This window comes from Oncorhynchus clarkii, chromosome 2, assembly GCF_045791955.1.
Source record: "Oncorhynchus clarkii lewisi isolate Uvic-CL-2024 chromosome 2, UVic_Ocla_1.0, whole genome shotgun sequence".
NCBI lineage: Eukaryota > Metazoa > Chordata > Actinopteri > Salmoniformes > Salmonidae > Oncorhynchus > Oncorhynchus clarkii.
This window is the reverse complement of record NC_092148.1, coordinates 67945653-67960103: the sequence shown is the minus strand read 5'-3', so window position 1 is coordinate 67960103 and position 14451 is coordinate 67945653. Positions and strand designations below refer to the sequence as shown.

The window sequence follows — 14451 nt, the reverse complement described above, 5'->3', positions numbered from 1 at the left end:
ATTGATAGAGTAGCCATAATTGTATTATGTTGAAATGAATTCAAAGAACTGTAATGTATTACCTCAGGAACGTTTGGCATGGGGTTGAATCCACAGAGGTTGCAAACAGTGTTCTTGCATTCGGTGCAGGTGTTGTAGTTGGGAGGGTCCTTGGAGCCCTTGTTGAGTTCCACCTTGCAGAGTGGACAGGTAGATTGGCCTGCTTTGGGAGCTGGTTGGGAGGATGCTGCTCCCTTTGGAGGCTCTGATGGGGGTTTGTCCACTTTGGCCTGTACTGATGGGGAGACCTTGGCCTGCTGGGGTTGCTCTGCTTTCTTCTCCTCTGCTTTCTGAGCAGTAGGTGGTTTGGTCTCCTTTGCAGGGGGCATCTTGGGAGAGGCCTGGGCTGCTGCAGACACCTTGGGGGAAGCTGGCGGTGTGGTGCGGGACTCGTCTTGAACATCTGAGGTGATCAACGTGGATGCAGAGCTGAAGATGGAGGAGCCAAAGCCAAACATCTTCCCAGACACAGAGTCTTTAGGTTTTGAGGGGACAGGCTGAGAGGTTGGTGAAGTGGCCACTTTTGGAACACCAGCAGGGGTGAGAGTGTCCTTCTTTTGAGGAGCAACAGGTGTAAAGACTTTGCTGATCGAGTGTTTAATCATGGGAGTTCCAGGGGGTTCCATTCCTCCAAGAGCTCTCTGCATCTGGCAGTTCAGACACAGCCACTCCTTCACCTGAAATAGTAAGGATGTGTTAGATATATACTGTATACTCAGGTTTCCTGTTGGTATCTAGCGGAGTTCAATTCATGCCAATCTAACTTTACAAATGGCTGAATATGTACATAGGAAGTTACACAGTTGGTATATTTTTCAGGACCCAGTCATTGCATCAGGTAGCTTACCATAAGGTTGTCTATTTAAAGTTTAAATATAATCATGTATGCTTTTGGGGAAAAAATAAGTCAATACAATATCTGTGTGGAAATCTACACAAATTATGACCGGTATTGATTGGTTAAAGTAGCCTATACATACTTGCAGCTTTGCATTTAATAAAAAACGTTGTCATGTAAACACAGGCAAAATGAGAGAGCCTGCATAATTTGTATCATCTACAAAGCTGGTTCTGTGGAAAAAATAGCTAATGTGTATCATCAAAACAGACTACTGTGATTTGATCATTTAGAAACAAATCAGTGAACATGAGGCTGTACTTTGTAATCTTCTAAAAAGCTGCATCCATAAGTGATAACAGGACATCTGCTTGCTAAAAGCAGTGCACTTGAACTGTCATGTTCTCTTACCTCTGATCCATGTGTCATGGGGTTAAATCCACAGAGGTTGCAGACAGTGTTCTTGCATTCTGTGCAGGTGTTGTAGTTGGGAGGGTCCTTGGAGCCCTTGTTGAGTTCCACCTTGCATAGTGGACAAGTGGACGGGCCTGCTTTGGGAGCTAGTTGGGAGGATGCTGCTCCCTTTGGAGGCTCTGATGGGGGTTTGTCCAATTTGGCCTGTACTGATGGGGGAACCTTGACCTGCTGTGATTGCTCTGCTTTCTTCTCCTCTGATTTCTGAGCAGCAGGTGGTTTGATCTCCTTTGCAGGGGGCATCTTGGGAGAGGCCTGGGCTGTTGCAGACACCTTGGGAGAAGCTGGCGGTGTGGTGCGGGACTCATCCTGAACAGCTGAGGTGATCAACGTGGATGCAGAGCTAAAGATGGAGGAGCCAAAGCCAAACATCTTCCCAGACACAGAGTCTTTAGGTTTTGAGGGGACAGGCTGAGAGGTTCGAGTCACTGGCTCCTTTTTGGGTGAAGCTGGTGCAGTGGCTACTTTATAGGGACCAGATGATGTTGGAGTGTCTTTCTTTCGAGGAGCAGCAGGAGCTGAGACTTGGTTAGGTGAAGGTTTGGGTTTCATCATGGGATGCTCTGGATCTTCCATTCCTCCTGGTGCTCTCTGCATCTGACAGTTCAGGCACAGCCACTCCTTCACCTTAAACATTTTCACATTGTAAAAGAAATACAGAATTGGATACATTTCTTATACAGCTCTTTCTACGCATGATGGAAAGTGGCACAAGCAAATGTTTCTGCAGTGATATCATCAGGCACTTTCCTTACTCTCTAGGACATAAATTGTCCAGCACACTATGATACATCATTCTTGCTGTTTTGAGCTTTAACATGACTTGCAATTTAAGTATTTGGTGTATTGCATACGTACCAAGCACATTGTAAAAGAGATCTATTGGAACCATCTAAAATTCCACTTCTATTCACTATAAGTCTAGTACCATGCTACTGTTGGTAGAATTAATATGGGTCAAGAACAAATCAGGAAATGAAATAGTCATAACGACTTCACATGAGACTTTGCATTGTCTCTCTTTTATAAAGGCTAGAAATTGTCAGTAAATGCAAATATACTAAAATCCCAAACTATTCATACAGTCTAAAACCTTACCACACTGTTTCTTCCTACCATATTTGTATGAGGAGAGACTAAACAAGTAATGAATAGACCAACTGTGCAATGTCTAAAAGTTATTTCTGGAACTGAAGTACATTGATCGAAATGAATAGACATTTCAAATCTGACAGATAACAATTTAATTTCAGAATGACTACAATTTTCCTATGGATGATTTGTGGAGAGATTATTTATCTATCTGAACTTTTCTATAAAAGAGAGAGCCTTGTCTAAATAATATTATAAACTGGGTGGTTCGTGCCCTGAATGCTGATTGGCTGAAAGCTGTGGTATATCAGACCTTATACCATGGGTATGACAAAACATTTACTTTACATGCTCTAACTACATTGGTAACTGGTCTATAATAGCAATGGTGCACCTTGGGGGTTTGAGGTATATGGCCAAAATACAACGGCTAAGGGCTGTATCCAGGAACTCCACATTGTGTTGTGCATAAGAACAGCCCTTAGCCGTGGTATATTGGCCATATACCACACCCCCCATGCCTTATTGCTTAAATATAGCACTCATAATTAATTTACACAGTAATAAAGTGATTCTGGTTGTTTTACCTCAGAAACGTTTGGCATGGGGTTAAATCCACAGAGGTTGCAGACAGTGTTCTTGCATTCCGTGCAGGTGTTGTAGTTGGGAGGGTCCTTGGAGCCCTTGTTGAGTTCCACCTTGCAGAGTGGACAGGTGGACTGGCCTGCTTTGGGAGCTGGTTGGGAGGATGCTGCTCCCTTTGGAGGCTCTGATGGGGGTTTGTCCACTTTGGCCTGTACTGATGGGGGAAACGTGGCCTGCTGGGGTTGCTCTGCTTTCTTCTCATCTGCTCTCTGAGCAGCAGGTAGTTTGATCTCCTTTGCAGGGGGCATCTTGGGAGAGGCCTGGACCGGTGCAGACACCTTGGGGGAAGCTGGCGGTGTGAAGCGGGGCTCATCCTGAACAGCTGAGGTGATCAAAGTGGATGCAGAGCTGAAGATAGAGGAGCCAAAGCCAAACATCTTCCCAGACACTGGCTCTTCAGGCTTTGAATGAGCAGGCTGAGATTTAGCACCGCCAAAGTCGGAGAAACCCCCTGACTGCTCTTTGGTGGGCTGGGCCTCTGGTGGCAGAGCTTTGGCAGGAGAGGCTCCACTTCTTTGAGGCTTCCCAGGCTCCTGCTGTGTGGATGGGGAAGCATTACTCTGCTTAAGCCCAGGTTGGCCTGGCTGCTCTGGTGGTTTCTGAAGCCCTGATGTTCTCCGGTTCTCTTGTATTGTCTTCTGAGCAGGAGCTGAGCTGGCAGGTTTCGTAGGGTCTGCTGCATTAGCAACCTCTGTCTTGGGTGGCTGTGTTGCTGATGTAGCAGGTTTCCTCTGAGGGGAGTCTGGTGTTGGAGTGCCTTTCTTTTGGGGTGTGCTGGGTGGGACAGTGGTCCTCTGAGGTGCAGAACCGTTATTGGGAGAAGGTTGGGGTTTTATCATGGGAGGTCCTGGGGATTCCATTCTCTTCGTCTGGCAGTTCAAACACAGCCACTCCTTCACCTGAAGGAAAACAACAGTGTTAAGATGGTCAAAAAACATGATGCTACATGGTTCAATATCATCTATTAACCTGATTTCATGTTCAACATAATCAGTAAACAAAAAGCAGTGTTCCTTTCTGCTGATAAACACCTTCATGAAAACATTCACTATGTTCTAGGCCTGTCATCATGAGTGAGTTTTAAGTCTTTGTAGAGGAGCCCAAGCTGATTTTCAATTCTAGTTGCCACTAAACATCAGTAACAAGACATTGCTACTGTGTTGTGTTGAAGCTAAGAGGGTTTAAATTCATGTCAGTGTCCTCAAGGAAATTCAAGTATGAAATGAACTATTAGAGAAGACAGCATTTACCCATTGTGTAAAATATATTCGTAATTATTTCAAGTTCGCTAATTACACCTTTTTGGGTAATTAATAAATTATTGATTGATATTATTATACTGTAGCCATTAGCCAATAGTATTCAGAGTAAATACTCTATGTTGTTTACACAAGAGGCTATATCTTTGACTGTCACTTAGGAGGGAGCTGATCATCAGCCTTAAAATGTATTTTTTTTATTTAAACATTTATTTCACCTTTATTTAACCGGGTAGGCCAGTTGAGAACAAGTTCTCATTTACAACTGCGACCTGGCCAAGATAAAGCAAAGCAATGCGACAAAAACAACAACACAGAGTTACACATGGGATAAACAAATGTACAGTCAATAATACAATAGAAAAATCTATATACAGTGTGTGCAAATGTAGTACAATTAGGGAGGAAAGGCAATAGGCCATAGTGGCGAAATAATTACAATTTAGCATTAACACTGCAGTGATAGATGTGCAGATGATGATGTTGAAGTAGAGATACTGTGGTGCAAAAGAGCAAAATAACCAAGAAAATGGGGATGAGGTAGTTGGGTGGGCTATTTACAGATGGGCTGTGTACAGGTGCAGTGATCAGTAAGCTGCTCTGACAGCTGATCCTTAAAGTTAGTGAGGGAGATATAAGTCTCCAGCTTCAGTGATTTTTGCAATTCGTTCCAGTCATTGGCAGCAGAGACCTGGCAAGAAAGGCCAAAGGAGGAGTTGGCTTTCGGGATGACCAGTGAAATATACCTGCTGGAGCGCGTGCTATGGGTGAGTGCTGCTATGGTGACCAGTGAGCTGAGATTAGGCGGGGCTTTACCTAGCAAAGACTTATAGATGACCTGAAGTTTCAACTGTTCTACCTTATTATTATTCGACCATGCTGGTCATTTATGAACATTTGAACATCTTGGCCATGTTCTGTTATAATCTCCACTCGGCACAGCCAGAAGAGGACTGGCCACCCCACATAGCCTGGTTCCTCTCTAGGTTTCTTCCTAGGTTTTGGCCTTTCTAGGGAGTTTTTCCTAACCACCGTGCTTCTACACCTGCATTGCTTGCTGTTTGGGGTTTTAGGCTGGGTTTCTGTACAGCACTTTGAGATATCAGCTGATGTACGAAGGGCTATATAAATCAATTTGATTTGATTTGATTTGGAGCCAGTGGGTTTGGCGACGAATATGAAGCGAGGGCCAGCCAACGAGAGCATACAGGTCGCAGTGGTGGGTAGTATATGGGGCTTTGGTGACAAAACGAATGGCACTGTGATAGACTGCATCCAATTTGCTGAGTAGAGTGTTTGAGGCTATTTTGTAAATGACATTACCAAAGTCAAGGATCAGTAGGATAGTCAGTTTTACAACGGTATGTTAGGCAGCATGAGTGAAGGAGGCTTTGTTGTGAAATAGGAAGCCGATTATAGATTTAAATTTGGATTGTAGATGCTTAATGTGAGTCTGGAAGGAGAGATTACAGTCTAACCAGACACCTAGTAGGTATTTGTAGTTGTCCACATATTCATATTCATATATAAGTCAGAAACGTCCAGAGTAGTGATGCTAGTCGGATGCAGGCAGCAATCGGTTGAAGAGCATGCATTTAGTTTACCTTGCATTTAAGAGCAGTTGGAGGCCACTGAAAGAGTGTTGTATGGCATTGAAGCTTGTCTGGAGGTATGTTAACACAGAGTCCAAAGAAGGGCCAGAAGTATACAGAATGGTGTCGTCTGCGTGGAGGTGGATCAGAGAATCACCAGCAGCAAGAGCGACATCATTGATATATACAGAGAAAAGAGTTGGCCCGAGATTTGAACCCTGTGGCACCTCCATAGAGACTGCCAGAGGTCCGGACAACAGGCACACACTGAACTCTATCTGATATGTAGTTGGTGAACCAGGCGAGACAGTCATTTGAGACACCAAGGCTGTTGAGTCTGCCGATAAGAATGGGGTGATTGACAGAGTCGAAAGCCTTGGCCAGGTCGATGAAGACGGTTGCACAGTACTGTCTTTTATCGATGGCGGATATGATGTCGTTTAGGTCCTTGAGCGTGGCTGAGGTGCACCCATAACAAGCTCGGAAACCAGATTGCATAGCGGAGAAGGTACGGTGGGATTCGAAATGGTCAGTGATCTGTTTGTTAACTTGGCTTTCAAAGACTTTAGAAAGGCAGGGTAGGATAGATATAGGTCTGTAACAGTTTGGGTCTAGAGTGTCTCCCCCTTTGAAGAGGAGGATGACCGCGGCAGCTTTCCAATATTTAGGGATCTCAGACAATATGAAAGAGAGGTTGAACAGGCTAGTAATAGGAGTTGCAACAATTGCAGTGGATAATTTTAGAAAGAGAGGGTCCAGATTGTCTAGCCCATCTGATTTGTAGGGGTCCAGATTTCAGAACATCAGCTAACTTGACTTGGGTGAAGGAGAAGTGTGTGGGGGGGGGGGGGGGGGTTGGGCAAGTTGATGAGGGTGGTGCAGAGCTGTTGACCGGGGTAGGGGTAGCCAGGTGGAAAGAATGGCCAGCCGTAGAAAAATTCTTATTAAAATCCTCAATTATCGTAGATTTACCTAGCCTCAGTGTTTCCTAGCCTCAGTGCAGTGGGCCACTGGGAGGAGGTGCACTTATTCTCCATGGACTTTACAATGTCCTAAAACTTTTGGGAATTTGTGCTACAGGATGCAAATGTCTGTTTGAGAAAGCTAGCCTTTGCTTTCCTAACTGACTGTGTATATTGGTTCCTAACTTCAATGAAAAGTTGCATATCGCGGGGGCTTTCGATGCTAATGCAGTACGCCACAGGATGTTTTTGTGCTGGTCAAGGGCAGTCAAGTCTTGAGTGAACCAAGGGCTATATCTGTTCTTAGTTCTACATTTTTTTAATGGGACATGCTTATTTAAGATGGTGAGGAAAGCCCTTTTAAAGAATAACCAGGCATCCTCTACTGACGGGATGAGGTCAAAATCCTTCCAGGTCGATAATGTGTCCTACATAGCTCACTGCCTGCACTCACAATTCCAATGGCCCCTACTGTAAATAGTAACAATAGTAATAATTGATTTCACATGCAAAAGGTTTTCAGACCCCTTGATTTTATTCACATTTTATTACCTTACAGACGTATTCTAAAATGGATAAAATTGTTTTTTTCCCTCATCAATCTAAACACAATACCCCATAATAACAAACCAAAAAAAGGTTTGTAAATTTTTTTGCAAATGTATAAAAAAAAAAAACTGAAAAATCACATTTATAGAAGTATTCAGACCCTTTCCTCGGTACTTTGTTGAAGCACCATTGGCAGTGATTGAGTCTTCTATGGTATGACGCTATAAGCTTGACACACCTGTATTTGGGGAGTTTCTCCCAATATTCTCATGCTCCTTCAAATTGGATGGGGAGCATCGCTGCAAAGCAATTTTTTGGTCTCTCCAGAGTTCAAGTCCTGGCTTTGGCTGAGCCACTCAAGGACATTCAGAGACTTGTACCGAAGCCCCTTTTGCGTTGTCTTGGCTGTGTGCTTAGGGTCATTGTCCTGTTGGAAATTGGACTTACGCCCCACTCTGAGGTCCTGAGTCCTGAGAATCTCTCTGTACTTTTCTTCGTTCATCTTTCCCTCGATCCTGACTAGTCTCCAAGTCCCTGTAGCTGAAAAATATCCCCACAGCATAATGCTGCCACCACCATGTTTCACCTTAGGGATGGTGCCAGGTTTACTCCAGACGCGACACATGGCATTCAGGCCAAAGATTTCAATCTTGATTTCATCAGACCAGAGAATTTTGTTTCTCATGGTCTGAGAGTCTTTGGCAAACTCCAAGCAGGCGGTCAAGTGCTTTTTACTGAGATGTGGCTTCACATCTACCATAAAGGCCTGATTGGTAGAGTGCTGCAGAGATGGTTGTCCTTCTGGAAGGTTCTCCCATCTCCACATAGGAACTCTGGAGCTTTGTCAGAGCGACCATCGGGTTCTTGGTCTCCTCCCTGACCAAGGCTCTTCTCTCCCGATTGCTCAGTTTGGTCAGGCAGGACAGCTCTAGGAAGAGTCTTGGTGGTTCCAGACTTCTTCCATTTAAGAATGATGGAGGCCACTGTGTTCTTCAATGCTGCAGACATTTTTTGGTACCCTTCCCCAGATCTGTGCCTCAACACAACCCTGTCTCTGAGCTCTACGGCAATTCCTTCAACCTCATGGCTTGGTATTTGCTCTGACATGCACTGTCAACTGTGAGACCTTATATAGACAGGGGTGTGACTTTGTAAATCATGTCCCATCAATTGAATGTACCACAGATGGACTACAATCAAGTTGTAGGAACATCTCAAGGATGGTCAATGGAAACAGGATGCACCTGAGCTCAATTCGAGTCTCATAGCAAAGGGTCTGTATACTTATGTAAATAAGGTATTTCTATTTTTTATAAATTTGCAAACATTTATAAAAATCTGTTTTCACTTTGTCATTATGGGGTATTGTGTGTAGATTGATGAGGATTATTTTTATTTAATCCATTTTTGAATACTTTCCAAACGCACTGTATATACTGCTTTTCTAGACATCCAAAGCGCTTTACATAGCAAGGGGGAAGCTCACCTCATCCACCACCAATGTGTAGCACGCACTTGGGTGATGCACGGGAACCAATATACGGCAGAACCCTCACCACACATAAGCTATCAGGTGGAGAGGTGAGGAGTGATATATGCCAATTAGGAATGAGAGGTGATTAGGTGGCTGGGGTTAACATCCCTACTCTTACAATAAGTGCCATCAGATTATTTTGTGACCACAGTGAGTCAGGATACCCGTTTAACGTCCCATTAGAAAGACGGCACCCTACTCAGGGCAATGTTCCCATCACTGCCATGGGGCATTGGGATCTCCTAAGACCAGAGGGAAGCGTGCCCCCCCCACTGGCGCTCCAACACCACCTCCAGCTGCATCTGGTCTCCCGTCCAGGGACTGACCAGGACTGACCATGCTGAGCTTCAAAGGCCAGCCAGCAGTGGGATACTGTAAATGGTCAGAGGACCATCAGGTCTACATACATGATGCTTGGTGTTTGAATCTGTTTATCTGCTCTCTGATAGTGATACCACCCTCCTGAGGGAAGCACATAATGCAGGCTATCAGACCAAAGGCCACTTGTGGAAAAGTTGACCATACCTCCTACTGCCTCCTGTGATGGTACGAGGCCTCTGTGATGGTAAGAGAGGCACAGGTCTGCATAAAGCACTGATAACACTAACTGATCTTATCACTTCTTAGAAATGTGCTGTTTACCAAGTCACAGGCAAAACTATTATGTTTCTCTTTATGGTACTGCAGTGACTGTCAGGTCAAACAGCAGGTTGACGTTTATTGTCATGAGTCTTGTCCTGAAGGCAGAAATGAGCGACTTTCACCTAGATAGGCCAGGTGCAAAGTAGAAATTGTCTATATTGTAAAAATTAATGAAAACAAAAATGTGATATTGGGTCTTAATTTAAGGTTAGGGTTAGGCATTAGGGTTAGCAGTGTAGTTAAGGTTAGGGTTAAGGTTAAGGTTAGGTTTAAAATCAGAATGTATGACTTTGTGGCTGTGCCAGCTAGTGAACACGCTGCAGAGCTTCCTCCAGAACAAGATTCATTATGAAAAATGCTAACCTGCGATCAAACACCTAAATTATCTCAATCACAGTAGTGGGTCTATATAATCAACCTATTCTACTCACAATCATAGCCAGGCATTGGGGAACCCAGTACAGTGGTCTGGAATTACACTTGAAGGTGTGTGCTTGCTTTGGTTATAAGCTTTGGGTCAGAATAGTGCCTCTGGAGAGATAATATATAATTGTGTGCATTCACCAGATTGATTATTGTGCTACAGCCTTGCATCCGTCTCTACACAGTGAAGCAAGACTAGCTTTACTCTGCTCCAATGAACATTGATGATGAGAGATTTGACAGAATGACTCATTAAGCAAGCCAGTTAAAACTCTCTTAGAGATAATCACATCCTAAAAATAGCTTGCTTTATAACCATCATGTACACCAGAGTGCATCTGAGTGGCAGTGATCATGTAGGCCTTACCCACTAATGACTGTGTCGAAATTCAGAACTTAGTGTGACGTGGGGCCTACATTACCCTTTCTGAAACCCAGTCTCTGGCTCAGCGCATGATCGATTGCATAATTGCAAATTAATGAGTCGTCAGCATCAAATTGTAAGATTTAACAGCTTGTAGTAAAGTGGTGGCAGCTAATTAATATTACCTAGCATTATATTGCACTATATTGACGCGGTCAATTTTGAAGGGATTGTGACAGTGAAATAGCATCTTCTAAAATATTATAGTGACACCACAGCACCAATGGGTCTACATAGGTTAATGGCAGCATTGCCAGGGCATAGGAAAGTAGATGTGACAATAATGTTATACTATTAACCAATAAATACAGCCACAGAGCAGTGAAAATGATACAGACATCTTACCTCGGTAACATGTGGCATGGGGTTGAATCCACAGAGGTTGCAGACAGTGTTCTTGCATTCCGTGCAGGTGTTGTAGTTGGGAGGGTCCTTGGAGCCCTTGTTGAGTTCCACCTTGCAGAGTGGACAGGTGGACTGGCCTGCTTTGGGAGCTGGTTGGGAGGATGCTGCTCCCTTTGGAGGCTCTGATGGGGGTTTGTCCACTTTGGCCTGTACTGATGGGGGAAACGTGGCCTGCTGGGGTTGCTCTGCTTTCTTCTCATCTGCTCTCTGAGCAGCAGGTAGTTTGATCTCCTTTGCAGGGGGCATCTTGGGAGAAGCCTGGACCGGTGCAGACATCTTGGGGGAAGCTGGCGGTGTGAAGCGGGGCTCATCCTGAACAGCTGAGGTGATCAAAGTGGATGCAGAGCTGAAGATAGAGGAGCCAAAGCCAAACATCTTCCCAGACACTGACTCTTCAGGCTTTGAGGGGGCAGGCTGAGATTTAGGACCACCAAAGTCGAAGAATCCCCCTGACTCCTGCTTGGTGGGCTGGGCCTCTGGTGGCACAGCTTTGGCAGGAGAGGCTCCACTTCTTTGAGGCTTCCCAGGCTCCTGCTGTGTGGATGGGGTAGCATTACTCTGCTTAAGCCCAGGTTGGCCTGGCTGCTCTGGTGGTTTCTGAAGCCCTGATGTTCTCCGGTTCTCCTGTATTGTCTTCTGAGCAGGAGCTGAGCTGGCAGGTTTCTTAGGGTCTGCTGCATTAGCAACCTCTGTCTTGGGTGGCTGTGTTGCTGATGTTGCAGGTTTCCTCTGAGGGGAGTCTGGTGTTGGAGTGTCTTTGTTCTGTGGTGCAGGAGATGTAGAGGCTTTGTTGGGTGAAGGCTGGGGCTTCATCTTAGGGGGTCCAGGTGGGTAAGAGCCTCCGAGTGCTCTCTGCATCTGGCAGGTCAGACATAGCCACTCCTTACCCTGCAATGGAAATCATGGTTTTAGCATCATATACTGATTTTCTTTAACAAAACACATCTGGGAACCATTATCATGATCAAGGTTTTTTTTCATGATCTATCTTTTGTTCTAAATTCATACTAGTAGTACAAAATGGTTTTAATTTATTGTTCAAAATATGTGAATATTAGAATAACATTGTGTCTTCGTCTTTACATGACAGTCTTTACCCTCCTACCATGGTAATGACTGTAGTGAGCATGCTGACTGAACTGTCAATAAATCAGATTACTCTCTTGAAGCAGCCTGCTAAGTGGTAACTAAAGTCAATATTCTGACTGATCAAATCAAGTTGGCCAGGCCCAATTATGCTCAATTCTCCACTGTACAAAAACATATCTAAATAGTTTGACATAGAATGCGATTCATAGTACAAATGCTACAAGGTGAACTAAGGTCAAAAATAATATATTAGGCCTACTGTTAAATACTGATAAATTACTAACAATATACAGTACCAGTGTCATGCCCTGACCTTAGAGATCCTTATTTATTCTCTATGTTTGGTTAGGTCAGGATGTGACTCGGGTGGGAAAATCTATGTTTTCTATTTCTTTGTTGTTTTGCCGAGTGTGGTTCTCAATCAGAGGCAGATGTCTATCGTTGTCTCTGATTGGGGATCATATATAAGTTGTGATTTTCCGTTTTGGGTTTTGTGGGGTGTCATTTTCTGGTTAGTGTCTGTGCCTGACGGAACTGTTCGCTTTCGTTTTTGTTATTTTTGTTTGAGTGTTTCTTGTAAATAAATATCATGAACACTTTCCACGCTGCGCTTTGGTCCACTCTTCCTTCCACCGACGACGACCGTTACAACCAGTCAAAAGTTTGGAAACAAGGGTTTTTCTTTATTTTTAAAGAAAAAACCACAGAGGATGCCAAGAGTGTAAAGCTGTCATCAAGGCAAAGGGTGGCTACTTTGAAGAATCTCAAATATAAAATATATGTTGATTTGTTTAACACTTTTTTGGTTACTACATGATTCCATATGTGTTATTTCATAGTGTTCATGTCTTCACTATTATTCTACAGTGTAGAAAATAGTCCAAATAAAGAAAAACTCTTAACTGAGTAGGTGTGTCCAAACTTTTGACTGGTACTGTATACTTCAGCAATAAGGCCCGGGGGTGTGGTATATGGGCAATATAACACAGCTAAGGGCTGTTCTTACGCGCAACGCAGAGTGCCTGGTATATTGGCCAAATATCAAAAACCCTCGAGGAGCCTTATTGCTATTATAAACTGGTTACCAGAGTAATGACAGCAGTTAAACTAAGCATTTTGTAATATCCGTGGTATACGGTCTGATATACCATGCCTTTCAGCCAATCAGAGTTCAAGGGTCAAACCACTCAGTTTCTAATGTTAAATATATACTGGAATGAATCTCTACTTACACCCGAGTCAGGAGGACTGAAGCCACACAAGCTGCAGACGACAGTCTTACACTGTGTGCAGGTGTTATGGTTGGGTGGCTCCTTGGTGTTCAGGTTGAGTCCAGTAGTGTTGCACACTGGACACAGGGGTTTAGCTCCAGCCATAGGTCCAGCATTAGACTGAGTCCCAGGTTTACCAGAAGCCTGCTGCTGTGGTGTAGTCCTGGGGGAGCCCTGCTGCTGAGTCCCTTTCTTAGTGAACCCTTGTGGCTGAACTCCAACCTTAGGGGACCCTTGCTGTTGTGGTCTACCCTTAGAAGGGGCTTGCTGTTGAGCTCCAACCTTAGGTGAACCTTGTTGTTGGGGTCCAACTTTAGTAAGAGCTTGATGTTGAGCCCCAACTTTATGTGAACCTTGTTGTTGGGGTCCAACTTTAGTAAGAGCTTGTTGTTGAGCCCCAACCTTAGGTGACCATTGTTGTTGTGGTCCACCCTTAGCAGGGGCTTGCTGTTGAGCCCCTACCACAGGGGAATCTTGTTGTGGTCCAGCTTTAGGAGGTCCTTGCTGCTGGGGGGCTTGTTGTAGTCTTCCTTTATCAGGTCCTTCCTGTTGAGGCTCACCTTTATGAGGTCCTTGCTGTTGAGGTCCACCCTTATCAGGGGCTTCCTGTTGTGGTTCACCCTTAGCAGGGGCTTGCTGTTTTGGTCCACCCTTAGTGGAGGCTTGCTGCCCGCTAGGTTTGTCTGCTTGACCCGCCTGGCCATTCCCCTGGAGCTGGGGTCCTGCCTGTTTAGGAGGTGCCTGGTCCTGTTTCCTATGTCCCTGCTGCGGGGCCTTCCAAGGGCCAGGGCCTGACCCAGGCTGCTGAGTGCCTGCTTTCTGTTTGTCCCCCTCCGTATTATCCCCAAACAGACTTCCTCTGACAGCAGAAGAGACGGAGCTGAGGGGATTCGCACCACTTAAAAAGTTAGAGAACATGGCAGGTTCCTCCTCACTGGACTCTACAGAGCTGCCTGAGTCAGAGCAGGAGCTGTCCTCTCTCTTCTCTCCTGCAGGGGCCTGGGGAGGAACTGGGGCTGGGGGTAGGGCATCTACCGCCCCACTACTGCTGTCGCTGCTACTACTGCTACTGTTGCTGCTGCTGCCTGGGCTCTCCTCTGCTTCAAATTCTACACCAGACTTCCTACAGAAACGATAGAGAGGGAGACAGGTAGAGAGACGAGCATGTGAGAGAGAGAGAGAGTTAAGGTAGAGAGTGTGGAAGAGAGGTGGG

The 14451-nt window shown here is 44.9% G+C and overlaps 1 protein-coding gene across 1 annotated transcript in view; it reads right to left on the bottom strand.

Moving 5' to 3' along the window:
* Nucleotides 1-14156, bottom strand: part of LOC139377987 (protein piccolo-like) — a 153085-nt gene extending 138929 nt beyond the window's left edge. The window contains exons 1-5 of the mRNA XM_071120551.1: nucleotides 13200-14156; nucleotides 10819-11766; nucleotides 3600-3987; nucleotides 3181-3212; nucleotides 264-293 (exon numbers count right to left, since the gene is read on the bottom strand). Of these exons, the coding sequence (XP_070976652.1) occupies nucleotides 264-293; nucleotides 3181-3212; nucleotides 3600-3987; nucleotides 10819-11766; nucleotides 13200-14156 (2355 nt within the window). The remainder of the gene's footprint in view (nucleotides 1-263; nucleotides 294-3180; nucleotides 3213-3599; nucleotides 3988-10818; nucleotides 11767-13199) is intronic.
* Between the last annotated feature and the right edge of the window lie 295 nt (nucleotides 14157-14451).